Source organism: Poeciliopsis prolifica, unplaced genomic scaffold (assembly GCF_027474105.1).
Source record: "Poeciliopsis prolifica strain line A6 unplaced genomic scaffold, Auburn_PproV2 SCAFFOLD049, whole genome shotgun sequence".
Classification (NCBI taxonomy): Eukaryota; Metazoa; Chordata; class Actinopteri; order Cyprinodontiformes; family Poeciliidae; genus Poeciliopsis; species Poeciliopsis prolifica.
In genome coordinates this window covers 2,206,720-2,223,230 of record NW_026562424.1, presented here as the reverse complement: position 1 = coordinate 2,223,230, position 16,511 = coordinate 2,206,720, and the positions used below count along the sequence as shown (strand labels likewise).

General features: G+C 40.0%; 1 protein-coding gene and 1 long non-coding RNA gene across 2 annotated transcripts in view; one reads left to right on the top strand and one right to left on the bottom strand.

The window, feature by feature from the left end:
* The window catches only part of ntn2 (netrin 2), a 51,286-nt gene that overhangs the window by 30,373 nt on the left and 4,402 nt on the right, over nucleotides 1–16,511 (top strand). The window contains exons 3-5 of the mRNA XM_055057788.1: nucleotides 2,140–2,328; nucleotides 8,636–8,785; nucleotides 12,617–12,670. Coding sequence (XP_054913763.1) covers nucleotides 2,140–2,328; nucleotides 8,636–8,785; nucleotides 12,617–12,670 — 393 coding nt within the window. The remainder of the gene's footprint in view (nucleotides 1–2,139; nucleotides 2,329–8,635; nucleotides 8,786–12,616; nucleotides 12,671–16,511) is intronic.
* Nucleotides 11,576–16,511, bottom strand: part of LOC129377685 (uncharacterized) — a 48,647-nt gene continuing 43,711 nt past the window's right edge. Inside the window, exons 2-3 of the long non-coding RNA XR_008607959.1 lie at nucleotides 11,764–11,917; nucleotides 11,576–11,655 (exon numbers count right to left, since the gene is read on the bottom strand). This is a non-coding gene — a long non-coding RNA (uncharacterized LOC129377685). The remainder of the gene's footprint in view (nucleotides 11,656–11,763; nucleotides 11,918–16,511) is intronic.

The following is a 16,511-nucleotide window of genomic DNA, read 5'->3' as shown; positions in this document are numbered from 1 at the left end:
AAATTGTAATGAACACGTTTTGAATAGGCCACAGTCAGAAGAGGTCACCTTTAAATTATACGTGGGAAAATTGCCATGTTATATTTTTAATAATTTGTACATTTTGGTAAATTATTACATATTTTGTGCTACAATTGCAAGTTAAGGCCACAGTTTGCATGCAAACTGTCTTATCTTCCTCCATTTATGCTGTTAAAAGACTTTTTATGTGAAATAAATGAATAAGTGAGAGGATGTTTCAGTGGATGTGAAGAAGCCTGCAGTGGTTCCTCCTGCCTGTCTTTACTTACTCCACATTATTTTGTCTTATTCAATTTTAAACATTCCCTGTTATTGAAATCCGCTCCGTCCAGCAGACTCCCTCCTGACTTAAGCTAACTAATACCAGCTTTATTTGTGATCACCTTGTAATCCTCCATGCCTCAACTGTTGACATTTTTGTTGAAATGCCCCACCGTTGTTTACCCGTTTCTAATTTATCTGTGGGTAACTCTGGACCGGAGCGCAGCTCCACTTTGAAGCTGCGGCCAGATTTCAGGTCCTGGGTCTGACTCTGATTTAAAGAGTGGAGGGTCTAAATCAAACTCTTTCACACAAATGGGAGCGGCGGGTTTCACAATCGACTGCTCAGATGCAAACCTCACATGTAGAGAGTGACAAGAGTTTATCAATAGTGTCACAGCTTGTGAGTGCAGAGGAGTTTGAGGAAAGACTTTTAAGCCAAGGTGACACGGAGAAGCCATTTTGTGGGGGAGAACTTGACGTCCCGTCTCCCGTTATTCTGCTCGGCTCATTTAGGAGACAGCTAGCAGGAGCCCACCTCCACTGAGCCGCCCTCGGTTCTGATAGATCTCTGGAGTCCTTTCTCATCACCGATTCATGAAATTAATGCCTCTGTCGCCAGAGATTAATATCTGATAAGCTGGGAAAAGCTGGATTTATTAATTATGAAATGGAGAAAATGAGCTCTGCAAATAGGACTTTTGATGGATGATGTGTGGAAGAGCAGCCAGACTCCGGTTATAAACCGCCCACCATCGTTACGCCGCTTCGCTGGAAAATGTCTGCCTGCTCTCCTGCGATAGCGCTACATGTGTTTTTACAGAACCGCACATTTGGAAAGAGTTACATGGAGTGGAAAGGTTTTGGTCCGCAGACGCAGGGTCAAATAGTAACAAGTTACATTTACTCACTTCGATTTACTGCAGTAACCTTTTAGAAAAGAAAATCACTTTGGGAGTTTTTTTCACTTTGCTGTACTTACAAAATCTCACCAAGTACTTTTGATCTACTTTCTAGTCCAAATACCTTAGTACGCTCGAAATCAGACAAACTGACTTGAGAGTAACTTTTCCGTCAAGATTTAGAGACTTTTTTAAAGTAAAATATTCATTATTATTGATGAGGGTTGCTAGGTAACGGCTGGGCTTCGCCGGGGTTGCTAGGTAACGGCCGGGCTTCGCCGGGGTTGCTAGGTAACAGTACTAGTGGAATTATAACTTTTTCTCCAATATTAAGGAATGATTTACTTAAAATAAGCCTTTATCTCTTGCTAAAAAGCTACATGTATGTTAGTTTTGACTTATTTAAAGAGTATTAAGGTATTTGAACTAGAAACTGGACCAAAAATATTTGGCAAAATGTTTTTGTGGTGAAGTGTCACTACTCTTACGTTTATTATGAAGTACCTTGAATCATATTTCAGTAAAATATCTGGATTTTCTACCCACTGAATGAAAAACAAACATGCTCTAACCAAAAATTCACCCGACACAGCAGTTTCTGTTTCATTAGTTTTCTATAGAAAAAAAAGATTTACATTTTTTTTTTTTGTCCGTTTTTGTTATTTTTTTAATGAATTTTTTGTCATTTTGGCCCTTAAAATACCAACCTTTCCACTTTATTTTATATTTTGGTCCATCTGATGTATTTTTAAAATCTTAAATGGTTGATAATTTGATCAGTTACTCAGCACTTTTTACCAAATACTTTTCTACTCTTACTTGAGTAATTTCTTGGACATGTACTTTCAACTCCTCTTATTGTAAGAAGCATTGCTCCTCTTAGCTGGGTGCCAGTTTTGGGTCCTCACCTCTGTGAACTTGTGTATGGATAAAACCTTTCCTCCTGCCTTCGCAGCGTGCAACTGCAACCTCCACGCCCGCCGCTGTCGTTTCAACATGGAGCTGTACAAGCTGTCGGGAAGGAAGAGCGGCGGCGTCTGCATGAACTGCCGTCACAACACGGCCGGGCGCCACTGCCACTACTGCAAGGAGGGGTTCTACCGGGACATGGCGCGACCCATCAGCCACAGGCGCGCCTGCAAAGGTAACGACAAACTATTCAGACACTGTCTGAAATAACCTAACAAGTATTTTTGGTGTAGTCTTAGTACACTTGAAAAAAGGAAAAACTAACTTACAAGTAACTGTTCTACAAAATATAGAAGCTTGTTTCAGTCAGTAATTTCTTAATATTGATTAAAAAACAATTAGATACATTGGCAGAAAGTGTATTCCAGTAATTTCCTAAACTATTTACTTTAATTCTGTATTAAGTCAAATTTTTAAAATTAAATCAGTAATTTAAAACATTGACTTAAAACAAGCTCTTACATTTTGCCTGTAAGTTAGTTTTGTCTCATTTCAAACTAAAAGACAGTGAGGAACCTTTGCAGGAGAGACGTTAAATGCTAAAGCCTCATTAGCATTTCCTGCTAACGAGGCTTCATGAGATGAAGTGACATTACGGGAACGTTTTCCGTCTTTATTGTGGTCAGAATCCAGTGTCAGTCAGTCGTTATTAAAGTCGCCACGTCGTCGTTCATGTTCTCTTTAAGCTAACTTTGATGTTTCACTGTAAGTGAAGTTGTAAAACAAAAACAGCCAAATGAGACGTCCTAACTCTGTTAATACTTGTGATAATCATGTCAGCTCTGGAGGACTTTAAGAGGAGCAAGATGCTAAAGAGTAATGGAAAACATATGCAGCCATGGTAACTTTCAATAAAAAAATAACAGCATGTCTGATTTGGCATACTGTTGCACTTAGAATTAAATTGATACTATGCCTAAAGCCTCCCTGGCTTCCCCACCAAACGGTCCCCCTGTAACCTCACACACCACATAATAGTATCTATTCACCACGGCATCTCTCATGGAAAAATGCATTTCACTAGTTCGCATTTGCACCGAATGTTTTTCAGCCAGATATCAGGCAAACATAACACCGGCTTCCTGAACTTGAAGCTCCGCCAAACGTTGGAATAAAAAGCAAAGAAGAAGAAGAAGAGATTTTCATCCTGCTGGTCCTTATCAAGGTGAAAAAAGTCCTGCATAAGAAGACATCACTGGAAAGAGTAACAACTCTTACAGGGTCTCCACTGCAAAAAAAAACACAAAGTCCAGCTTTGAATGTAAATATCTTAGTACATCTGAAACAAGGAGGAATTAAAGGTAACTTTAGAGAGATATTGCATCTTGTTTAAGTCAAAAATAAGTTCTATTTCCACTGCAAAAACACAAAATCGTACCAAGTGTCGTTGATCTGGTGTCCAGTGCAAATATTTCAGTTCACTTGAAATAAAACAAAACTAACTTATACGTAACTTTTCAGCAAGACATAGGAGCTTGTTTTAAGAAAATAATTCTTGAATATTGATGAAAAGGTTTTAGTAAACGGTTAATCTGGAGCCATTTTTGTGAATGGCTCCAGATCTGACAGAAATGTAAGTTGGGTTATGTCTAAAGCTCCTGACGGTCCGTCTGACTCAGGCCGATCAGAACCATGGCCTTCAAGGAGCGCTCATTTGCGTCAGTCCTCCATTTCATCTCCAGCTCAACAGATGTTTCATAACACCGGCGGCTCCAACACTTCTGGCTTTTTCATGCCCTGACTCACCGCAAACCTTTAACACCTTTGTCTTTTCCCACTGAATCCCTCGTTTTATTCTCTGACTCTCACTAGTGTCTGTGCTTTATGTTGTGATTAAAGTCGGAGGTATGGCTGAAGTGTCAGAACTGGAAGAGGACAATAAAACGCAGGTGTCTTCTGTGGGAAAGAAAAGAGACGGACTGATCTGTTTCTGATTAAAGTTAGCATAGAGAGCTGAGAAGGGAGTTCGCTCTCTAGGTGTTCAGACTTCTCACACACGCAGAAAAGACGCATGCTAAGATCTCAAAGGGCACCAATCATGCAAAATTCACATTTTGCATGTTCTTGTACTTCTATTTTTGCCTCAACTGCTTCTTGAAACAACCCATAAAAAGCGTCAATATGCTAACAAACTGACATTAGCAAAGGAGAAATGACTCCATGACTCAAAGTTGTTACCAGAAAAGGTGAATGGACAAATGGTGAGAAAAAAATGGCCGAAACTTCTGTCACATCTTTGGAAATTAAAGCAGTTAAAGATTATCAATGAGACGCATCAAGTCCCTCTAAGGAAGGCAGATTTATTTTCCTAAAACTGGTTATTTTCATTAAAAAAAGAAAAAACAGAATTCAAATTTAGAGCAAAGGACAAAATACAGTAAGATCAACGGTACCGTGTTTGGTCACAATCAGCATCACTTTGGTCTGAATCATTTCCAAGTGGAATAAGATAAAAAAAAATATGCTTTTGTGTTTTTGCAGTGCAGCCATCAGCAGTTGGTTTTCCCACTTTGCCTCTTAACATCTTAAAAATGTAAAACAACATGGAGAGAAAACTGTTGATGCCACCAGACTGGCAGTATCACAGATATTTAAAACAAAAAATAATCAATTATTTACATTGGCTGACATCGTAAACGGCAGTAACCTGCTGAAACAAAACAAACGGCGGTCGAGTCGGGGCCTCCTGTCACGTCTGCTTGAAAAGCCATCTGAGTTTGTTTTACAGCTCAGAGCCGGACTCATAAAAACCCAGGAAAGGGTCGGGGAGGCAGCAGCCGTCCCACCCTGTGTTCCTGCGCTTATCGGCGTGAAAACCACGGCCTGTCGGTGCGTCGCTGCGAGTCTCTGCAGGCAGGAGGGGAACGTCTTCCGCATCGAGTAACCCGGGTTTGGAAACATCGTTTTACAGACGAGTAAACATGCAGTGGAATTGTTTGTGATTAGAACGACTTGACTGCGTTTTAATGACCCCGCAGCAGCTGCCACTGACAAATCATCGACTTTAAACGCCTGAAACCTCCACCGCAGGTTTACAGGCGGAAATGTCGGGATTGATATGCATTTCCAACTGGATGCTGCTGTTGTGGCTGCAAAATCACAACATATCACTGAGCATTTCTGGTCGAGTTTAGAGCAAATATCTCACTACACTTGAAATAAGACTAAACTAACTGACAACCAAAGTTTTAGCAAGACGCCCAGGCTTGTTTTAAGTCAACAAAAATTCCTTAAAAGTAATTTTAAAGTTTTATTGCCAGATTATTTCACTAATTATAAGTCTGCTGGTGGAACTTTTGTTTGTTCATTTTAAGAAATTATGGACTTAAAACAAAACTACAGCTTGCAGAAAGTTCCTTGCAAGTTAACTTTGTCTTATTTAAAGTACATTAAGATATTTGCACTAGAAACTAGCCAAGATTTTTTAGTTTTACATTGAACTTACTGGCAACTGATTGATATTTCAGTAAATATTTCAGTGCAGTTAAAACAAGACAAAATTAACTAAATTTTTTTTTTCCAAGCAAAAAATAGCAACTTGTTTTAAGTCAATAATGACTTAATATTGAGAAAGTTCTAGTTCCACTGGCAGATTACTTCACTTACAACAGGAGAAATATCTTATAACTAGAATCAGCGAAGTGGAACTACAACCTTTTCGTCAATTGTAAGGAATTATTCACTCGAATAATTATTCACCTGTAAGTTAGTTTACTCTTATTTAAAGTGTCCTGAGATATTTGCACTAAAATGAGACCCAAACCACTTGGTAAGATTCGCGTTTTTGCAGTGCAGCAACCCGGTTGTCAAAGGTTATGGTTTCCTGGTGCGGCCTGCAGGACTGAAGCGCAGCGTTGGGGGGTTGAATACATCCTGATTTATAGCTTCAAATAGAAAACAATCACTCTGACACCTGTGGACCGATTAGCCCTGCAGGAAAAGGCAGAAGTGTTTCTGAAGATCTGGGCTGCAGTTAATCTTTCCCTACCCTGTCGCCAGATGCACACAATCATTGCCGGGTCAGAGTGGGCCATTTAAACCCCCGCCGGCCCCCGTCAACAGATGGTATAGTCCTCTGCTTTTGTTGTAGCGGCTAACAGAGAAGCGGGAGGCATGCGAAGCCGCTGGTTGTGTTATGTGGAGAGAAGAAGCTGTGGCATGTCAGCAGACGCCTTTTTCTGCAGTCCCATATCACTCACTGTTTGATTACAGGGATTCCCCCCAAAACGTAACGTTAGAGTTACGCTTTTTTCTTTTTAATATAAATTTTGACACTTACAAATTTCACATGAGTGTATGTTTCAGAAAAGTCCCCGAGAGGAAAGATGGTTCAGACTAAAAAGGACAATGAGTAAACGATGCCAAAGATGCACTGCTTTGATGTGCTGTTTAGAACAGAACAAAAGTACAGAAATATAATATTTACACTGTAATTTTTCATAGTTTCCAACGCAAATATCCAAAAATCCTTGGTAAGATTTTGTGTTTGTGTGAAGCAGTTAGACATAAAGCAGCTGCCAGTGATTTCACTACAAACACAAAATCTAAAAAGCATTTTTGGTCTAGTTTCTATTCCAAATATCTACACTGGAAATAAGACAAAGTGAACCTATGTGACTTCAATAAGACATAATTGGTTGTTTTAAGTGAATGTTTTTTTAATATTGATGGGGTTTCACGTTTTGTTAGGAACATTTTCATCAATGTTGAAATTGTTTAAATTAATTTTGTCTTATTTCAAGATATTTGCACAAGAAACTAGACAAAAATACCTGGGAAGATTTGTGTTTTTGCAGTGTAGATGTGAAAAGGTGGTGGAGATTAACCCAAAGTCTAATTAATATCAATTAGTAATTCCAAAGGAAGCAGATTAAAAATGCACACCACACTTTTCAGGTTTTGTTTGTTAAAAAACGAACGCCCTATTTGGATTTTGTTTATTCTGCGGAGCCACGAGAGGCTGAATGTTTCCCTCACTGTGATGAGTGGCTCTCTCCCTCTTCCTGTCATCCTCTGCGCTCTCTTGTAAATATCTGTCAAAGTGCTTCTGACCAACACCCTGGATCATGTATCTAACAACTCCCTGGTGCCAAAAACGCCTTGTTTTGGATAAAGTAGCTTAAATAAATCACCCAGGACTCGGGAAGTGTTGCCAAGGCGAGGTGAGTGGAGCGCGCCGTGTTGCTGTTGGCATTCGCCGGGCATGGACCGAGTTTTCGGGAAGTGATGAAATAACGCAGCGTCACCAAACGGAGTTCAGGAGAAAGGAAATAAGCAGAAACGGGAGATGAAGATGCATCATCGCGTTAATACTCTTCTGAACGTAACCCTCACCCTGCAGCGCCACACAAAACACCAGCATGGGGAATTTCTTACAGTTTTCAGGAAGTGAAAAGCAAAAGTTCATAAGTTTCCTGAAGCATAAAAAATACAAAATATATTAAAACCGATCCAGTTTTAGTTCTGTGAAGCATTAAAGCATTAAAGGTGATCTATTATGTTTCCATGAACAGAAAAGGACTGTGGGCAAAACAAAACAGGTTTGTGACACTTTTCCCACAAAATAAAGAGCTTAGTCTGGCTCTTTCAAAATGCTGCAAAAAACAACAATTTTACCAAGTATTTTTCTCTTGTTTGTGCAGAAAACATCTCAAGACAAAACCTAACATACAAGTAGCTTTTCAGCAAAACACAGGAGTTTGTTTCATGCAAATAAATTCTTAATATTAAGGTTAAACTACTTTCTTCTGTAGGTTATTTCACTTTTAACAAGTGAACGTGTTTTGTTACACGTCTGGTTTTCCGCGCTGAGTGGATCGATCACCTTTTAACCAAGAAATTATGGACTTGAAACAGGATCAGATATGTTGCTGATTTTGTCTTGCTTTGTTTTGGTTTTGTCTTATTTCTAGTGCAAAGACATTTACACCAGAAACACAGAAAAACGTTGAATGAAGTTTGTGTTTTTTGCAGTGAATGAACTGTTTCAGGGCGTTTGTCACCAAATCCATGTTTACATTCACACGTGAAAATAGCTGCAAACATATGAACAATTATACATCCGCACATGTTTAAAAAGCATTAATGGAGCCTCCTGCACAACCAGCGAGTGGTTTCTGGGGGCAGGTCAACAACAGGTCTTTTCCAGCAGCCATTGTACATACAACGGGAAAACCAGCTGACAAAAATACATGTTGGAGCTCCGTTGGGTTGCTAGGTAAGGGGGAAAGGCCTGCTGATTTATGACGTTACATTACGGACATTTTTAAAATGACTTCTTTTCCAGACACCAAAAAATGTCAGAGTGCTGATGGTTTGTTTAGGAGCAGTAGAAACCCAAATGGATGTTCAAAAACCTGCAAAATGTCAATCATAACTCCCCTCTATATATGATTTTGGCAGCAAATCCAACCAGCTAGTTTGAATATTTTGTTTCTGTCTCTATAATAACGCTCTCCCTCCCCCTTCACACCTGCCCCCAGCGTGTGACTGCCACCCTGTGGGCGCCGCAGGCAAAACATGCAACCAAACCACCGGCCAGTGTCCCTGCAAGGACGGCGTCACCGGCACCACCTGCAACCGCTGCGCCAAGGGCTACCAGCAGAGCCGCTCGCCTGTGGCCCCCTGCATCAGTGAGTGATGAACACACACTGCAACACACACCAGTCACACACCTCTATAACCATTTAGTTTTTATAGATTTCTAGTGACTGAATAAAACTTGTAGTAATTAACACAAACTGTTGTTGCAGAAGACCTGCAGGTTTGAGCAGAAACATGTAGAGAAATAAAGGGAGGAGATGCTGATTTCTGGACTGCACTTTAAAAACACAACATGTTACCACGTATTGTTGTTCTAGTTTCCAGTGGAATCAGTTTAGTACACTTGAAATAAAAATTAACTAACTTCTCAGCAACATATAAGAGGCTCTTTTAAGTAAATAATTCCTTAATATCGATGGAAAAGTTCTAGTTTCACTGGCCGATAATTTCACTGATAGCAAAACATTTTTCCCACTTAAAATAAGGTCTTGCTTCTTGAAGAAAAGTCACTTTCGGTAAGTTTCGTCTTATTTAAAGTGCACTAAGATATTTCCACAAGAAACTAGACAAGAAAATACTTGGTACCATATTGTGTTTTTGTCGTCCCGATCCATAACAGCTGCCACTGTTATTCTAGTCTCTCGTAGTGTGTGTGTTTTCACTCTATATGCAGTAGATTTGGTGTTTAATTTCCTGTGACAAATGTGTGTGTGTGTGTGTGTGTGTGTGTGTCCTTGTGGGCTGCGAGTTTCACCAGTGGCCTGGCACACACAGCCATATGTAAGTGAGGGCAGGTCCCCGCCACACTGAGCGCCACATTGCTGGCTCTCAGACTGCAGCGGGGCCCCGCCCGGCCTCGCAGCGGCACGGTGCCGCAGGCTGCCACGATGCTGCAGGCTGCCGTGCTGCTGCAGGCTGCCATCATGCTCCTGCAGCAGATGGCAGATGGGCATGAAGGGGAAGACGACTGCGGACACGGATGGTCAACGACACACGACTCTGAATGACTCTGACCTGTCCGGGAAGGGAAGGAAACCAGTGGATGTGTGTTTGTCGTCTGGTTTTTTGAAACAAAATACATGGCTGGATTTACTGCAGAGCCAGACAATGGAGTGTTTCTCATTTTTTTATGGTACAACCACTTCAATGTGTTTTATTGGGATTTCACTGCAAAAACACAAAATCCTACCAACAATTTTTGGTCTAGTGTCTCCTGCAAATATCTTAGTACACTTGAAGTAAGAGAAAACTGGCTTACAAAGTAACTTTTTCATCAACATATAAGAGGTTGTTTTAAGTCGATAATTCTTGAATATTGATTATTAGTTTCATTGGCAGATTATTTAATTTATAACATGAAAATAATGTTTTGTTATATGTAAAATAATTTGTTAGTTTATCAATATTAAATTATTGACTCTAAACAAGCTCCCATATCTTGCTGAAAAGTTACTTTTAAGAGTAACATTGATGTTACTGAATGCTTGTTGTCATGAACAGGCCTGTCACAATCAACAATAAATCAATTAATCGCATGATAAATGAAAAGAAAGATTTCTCGTTTCCCTCTTTTTAACAAAAACTGGCTGATAAAAGTCTATATTTACTAAAAATAATAAAGTTGTTGTGTTTTTGCAGGGAACTGTTCTCATTATCAGCATTGAATCCTGTCATGTATTTTGCTTTTAATTTCTCTTTAAATGGTGTCCTGATTGTCATTTTTGCCTCCTGAGACAGAAGACAGGCCCATTGAGCAGCCAATTAGTATGAAGGCGGCCGCCCATATCCAAACCATCCTTTCATCATCTGTCCGTCTGCACAAGACGAGGCGGTGACGGCTCGGGGACTCCGAGCGGCGCAGCAGCTGCGCCTGGCGGTCGCCACAAGGCCTCTGCACACCCTTGTTTGTTTTGGTTGGCAGGGTGTCCATAATTTTAAAGAGACAACTGCTGCGTTGCCTCAAAACAGCTTTCCAAGAACCAAACCCGGCCCAACACACACACACACACACACACACACACACACACACACACACACACACACACACACACACACACACGCACACACAGGGTTTTCAGTCCTGAAAACCCTCAACCTAATCAAAAGCAGATCCGCCAAGTCGGCGTTCTGGTAATTCTGTGTTACGGTAACAGCGGTGTTAGCATTAGCATTTGTATTGGGAGGTCGCATACGATTAGAGGTCCAGGAGGAATTCCAGCGAGGGGGCGGATTCTGCCTCAAGACGCCCCGCGCCATCTGTCCATCGGTCCGGACGGGGAGATTACGCCGCAGAGTTAACCCGGCATCTGCTGGGGGCATCGGGATGACTTCTCCCCAGGGGGACGAGGCAGGGGCAAAAACTGAAGAAGGGTGGCAAACTTAAGGCTGCAGAACGTAACTTTTATTAAAATGTCTCCATATCATGACAGATGATCGTGGAAAAACTGATCTCACCTGCCTCCTGTCTGAGCTAACGACCCTAAAACGATCAGAGTCAGGTGGAGAGGCTTAGCGCTGTAAATCATCCTCATGTACTCACTGCTAAATGTGCTAATGGAAAAAAACAACCATTTTTCGCCGTCACCAGTGGCTATGCTAATTAGCGTAAGCATTCACAAATGGGATAGCAGAGATCAACCAGTCATGTTTATTTCTGTAGCACATTTCAGCAACAAGGAAGTTCACAAAAAATTTAACATAACAGTTTTCCAAAGTCATTACAAATTAAATATTGATTAATGTTTCATTGATAATGTTTCAAAAGCAGCAGGATTTCTGCTTCTCCATGTTTGGTTCTGGTTCTGGATGCAGAGCAGAACCAGAACCAGAAGATCTGAGAAGTCTGTAAGGTTGATACAACAGCAGATCTGAATGGACAGGGATGAGTAGCGCCACACAGACCTTGATTGACAGCGCTAGGACGCGCCTCCTGTCTCTGATTGGTTGTTTCTAATTGGCACTGGAAGAAGGCAGAGAAACTAGATTTCTTTCACAGATTATCTGTCTTTTTCTGTCACTTCAAGAAATATGTAACAAAAATATGTGACATAAAAATTACATACTGCACCTTTAAATTGCAGTTTCTTCTAAGAGTCTTAGAGTTTTTCCGCCAGGTAGTCTGGTAGTTTCAGTTTGATTGGGGACCAAAACTGCAACATTTGTAAAATGCTGTGGTTCTGCTGTTCCCCTCTTCGCCTGTGGGGGCGCTCAACCCACAGCCACTGAAGGAAATGACAAAAAAACCTCTGATGACACTGAGCACAACTTCCTTCTTCAGCAAATGTAAACACAAATGTAGTAACATCAGATTTAACGGAGGATTTCTCTTTTGTCTTTGGCCAAAAACCAGGAGCTAATTCTCCCGCTACACTGCAAAACACTAAATCTTACCAGGTATTTTGTTTTTGTCTAGTTTCTAGTACGAATGTCTTAGTAAACATGAAATAATACAATACTAACTTACAAGTAACTTTTAAGCAAGACATAGGAGCTTGCTTAAATAAATAATTCCTTAACATTGATAAAAAACGTTCAAGTTCAACTGGAAGGTAGATTATTTCACTTATAACATGGGAAAACATTAAATAACTCATCAACATTAAGACATTATAAAAACATCTCCTATATCTTGCTTAAAAGTTACTTCTAAGTTAGCTTTGTCTTTTTGCAAGAGTATTAAGATATTTGAAATGGATACCAGACCAAAAATAGTTGATTTTTTGCAGTGTAAGTTGACAAGATTCAACCCAAGAGTGTCATTCTGTCAGAATAAACCTGAGAAACAAACAAAACATATCAGAATCCAAACTGTGATGATCTCCGCCTGGACCGGTCTGCTTGTTTTTTGCTTGTTTTCTGTATCTGTTTGGATGTTTTCGCTCTCTGGATCTGCATTAATCTGCGTCTCCTGTGTGTTTCAGAAATCCCGGTGGTGAACCCCACAGCTGCGGTGAGCAGCACGGAGGAGCCAGCAGGTTAGCATCGCCGCTCTGCACCTCACCCATGAGCGCCGCTGCTTTACGAGAGGAACAAAAACATATTTCTCAACCTTTCTAGACATGACTTTTAAGGTGTGGAATAAATATTAAGGCAGGGCGGGTCTGGATGTTTGAAGTTATGAGAGCAGCGGGGACGGCAGGATTTTTCCATTGTCTTAAAACTCCACTGCTCGGCCCTGGAGCGCGAAGGCCCGCCGTGCCGCCAGCCGATTGGCTGCAGACGTGATTAGTTATGGTATCGAGGGGAAGTTGGGAGTTCTGAGGTGTGAAAAGAGACTTGGCAAATGACTGGGGGAAATATGTTCAGTCACTCCCTCTGACTCTCCAGCTTAGGCTCCGGTCAATTACCCAGTCCTTATTTTTCATGCAGTGGCTGTTTGCTTTGAACGGCGCTGGCGATTTGGAAATGTTGATTCGTTAGTTGATTTATAGCGTATAATCATCACTCAAACTGCGGATTATGCCCCCCTCCCCACTCCGTCACCAGAGCGTTTTCGAAGCATAACAATTATTGTTTTTACATCCCTCTGCTTCTAAAACATTATACTTATTTTTTAAATCGGTAACTGTCAAGTTTTACTTCTCAGCTCGGTTCAGACTTTTGATTTGTGCTTTCTTGCGTTTCAAGAGCAACACTTAAAGAGTTCAAGGCATATTTAATGACTAGATACCTTGGATGAAGTTAAAAGCTGAACTTGGAAACATAAACAAGGCACATTATTATATAACTACAGAAGAGTAACATAAAGTGTTTCGCATTTCCCAATCCTTATGCAGTACGGCCTAATGTTATCACGCAGCTGTTCATCTTTAATATTGGTAATAATGCTTATGAAATAAATCCCTTTAAGGCAGCAGCTCAGATCCTGGAGAGATCATAACTTTTCTCTTGACAGTCTAAAATTAAACTTCAAGATTAATTTATGCTCATTCAATTCAGTTCAGTTCAACTTTACAAACAAGGAAAAAACATTAAAATAATTTAAATTTAATCACACATTCATCAAAGCTGGTCTATACAAAACATGTTAATTAAATTTTTTCACAAAACCATTCTTTGATATTTGCATCTGTTTTAGGCCCGCCTGTCCCTTTAAATCTAAATACGCTGCTGCTGGCCACGTCCCCAAACTCCACGTTTACAGTAGCACCTGAAAATGGCTGCAAACACAGGCGTAATTATACAACAGTGATTCTTTGAAAAGCAGAAGTGGAGCCTCCTGTAAAACCAACAGGAATGCAGCAAACGGTTTCTGGATGCTTGTTCAATAACAAAAACGGTTCGTCTTTTCCAAGAGATCAACTTGGGTTGCTAGGTAACGGGCGGAATTCTACTGGGGTTGCTAGGTAACGGGCGGAATTCTACTGGGGTTGCTAGGTAACGGGCGGAATTCTACTGGGGTTGCTAGGTAACGGGCGGAATTCTACTGGGGTTGTAGGTAACGGGCGGAATTCTACTGGGGTTGCTAGGTAACGGGCGGAATTCTACTGGGGTTGCTAGGTAACGGTTCATTGCCTGCTGGCTTGCGATACTTCAGAATAAAATTACTAAAATAAAATTTATCTTGAGTAATTTATGAAATTACTCGAGTATAAATTATTTGAGAAGCCTACTCCAGTCCTTATCAATCATTTAATATTTAAAAATGACATCATCAGATGGACCAAAAAAAGAAGTGGAAATTTCAATATTTTAAGAAATAAAATAATAATTCAGACAGCTAACAAAACAAAACAAAAAACACACAATCAGGCAAAAGAATATTTTCCAAATCAGTTTCTTTCAATAAAAAAAACTTATGAAACTTAAACAAAAACTGCAGGTATGTCTGTGTCTGGTGAATTTATGGTTAATACTTGTTTTTCATTCAGTGGGTTGAATCCAGAAATTTTATTCAAGAGTAAAAATACTTCATTAAATATCCTCAGCAAAAGTAAAATGTACAGCGTAATAAAAATATTAAAAGTATTTTTTAAAAGTTACTCAAGTAAATGCAACTAGTCATTCTCCAACTCTGCCTTTACCCAACCTTAAATTTAATTAACAGTGTTCCTTACAGTCAGATATTTAAATAAAAGTGAATGATCTTCACTGTTTAATCGCCAAGTAAAACTCCAGATTTTCCCGTTTCCAAAGCTGCTCAGGAACCCCATATTTGGTCGTTCCTGATTTAGCGACCAAAAAATGGGGGCAGCTCTGTCCTGTTTACTTCTTCCTTGGGAAAATGTTAAAGTCTAAGAACACAAGTCACTGATTGTCAATTCATTCCAGCTCCTTCGAAACACACCAGAAAATTCCCCCATCCTTCTTCTTCCTAAACTACCGGACGAGAAGCCTCACCATCAGCAACCTATAGCTAACCCCAACGTTTTGTGTGAGGGGCGGTGGGCGCCATTTGTCCTTGTCACGGCGCACTGAAAGGGGGATCTCTGGTTGCCAGTTAGGGTTTCCTTCTGGGTCATTGGCTGATTCTCCATGAGCTCTAACAGGTGAAGAACCAGCAATAAACTTCCAGTCATGGGAAAACACTGCTCAGACTAACTAAGGGAGGGTTTCCAAAGTGCGGCGCGGGGGCCATTTGTGGGCCTTGGACTGATTTTGCGCAATTCGAAAATTATACAAATTTTACTTTTAGATTAACTTTTGTGATTAATCTCAGAAATTTTCTAGAAAACGTGGAAATTTTCTACAAAAAGTTTAGAAATTAAATTTATGATTAATTAATTTTTTTTTCCAAGGAAATTTCTGATTATTTACAGAATTTCAGACTTTTTTGGCAGAAGTTTACTGGGTGTTTTTATATAATGGCTCTAACACGGCGCAGTAGGTCTTGCATGTTTGAAAAAAAGTTTCTGGTTTTTAGTTTCTTTTGGGGTCAATTGAATAATTTTATTTTCAGTAATAAGAAGAGGATTTAGGTCACTTTGTTTAAAAATATTTGCTATATTTAGCCAAGTTTAAGAAAGTATAACAGCTGATTTTGGTGCAGCAAAGTTGGATTTTCAATAAAAGTGTCTGGATTAATTCAGTTTTACCTTTTGTTAAAACTTAGTTCTAAAACCACAAATACTTTATTTTGTGTAAAGAAATAATGTTGGTAACAAATTTACCCTGATTACAAATGAAAAGTCTCCATCTGCATCTACAGGACAGATCTGTATCCTTTTTGAACTGCAGGTGGGGGCCGCACAAAATCAGTCCAAGGGCCACAAATGGTCCCCGGGCCACACTTTGGACCCCATGCACCCCAAACATTTATGTCTTTCCTTCTGACTTCCTTACTTAACGCCTGCAGCATTCATGGCCAAGTCTGCTTGGTCATTTTATGGCCTCTTTGGCCCTCAGTTTCTTCCTCCTATTTAGTCATTTCCTCCAAACACGGTCAGAACAACTCCCTTACATTTGAGCATCGTAAAAATCCTTAATTTCTACTACTTGAAAATATGATTTGATTTTTTTTTCTTCTGTTTGGAATATAATGGTTCTAGTATTTTCATTTTTGTTTGCTACCTGATGGTGCAAAGTCATTTTTCTTTTCCCAGCTTTAGTCTGAATTCCTTCCTCAGAAATGTTGCCTGGTAAAAATAAAAAAAACAACAAACTTACACAAGATCCTGCAGAAGTCTGACGTTAATTCATTAAATCCCTGGTATTCACAGTAAATCCCTGGTATTCAGAGAAATGCTAGCTGCTAGCCGCTAGCTGCTAGAGGCATTTCCATTAAAGATGTGTGGAAAGCTTTGTCAATATTCTTCAGATGTGGTTTTAAAAGTCTCCTTGTTTACTCCTTATGCCTACATGACTGAAATTAGTGCT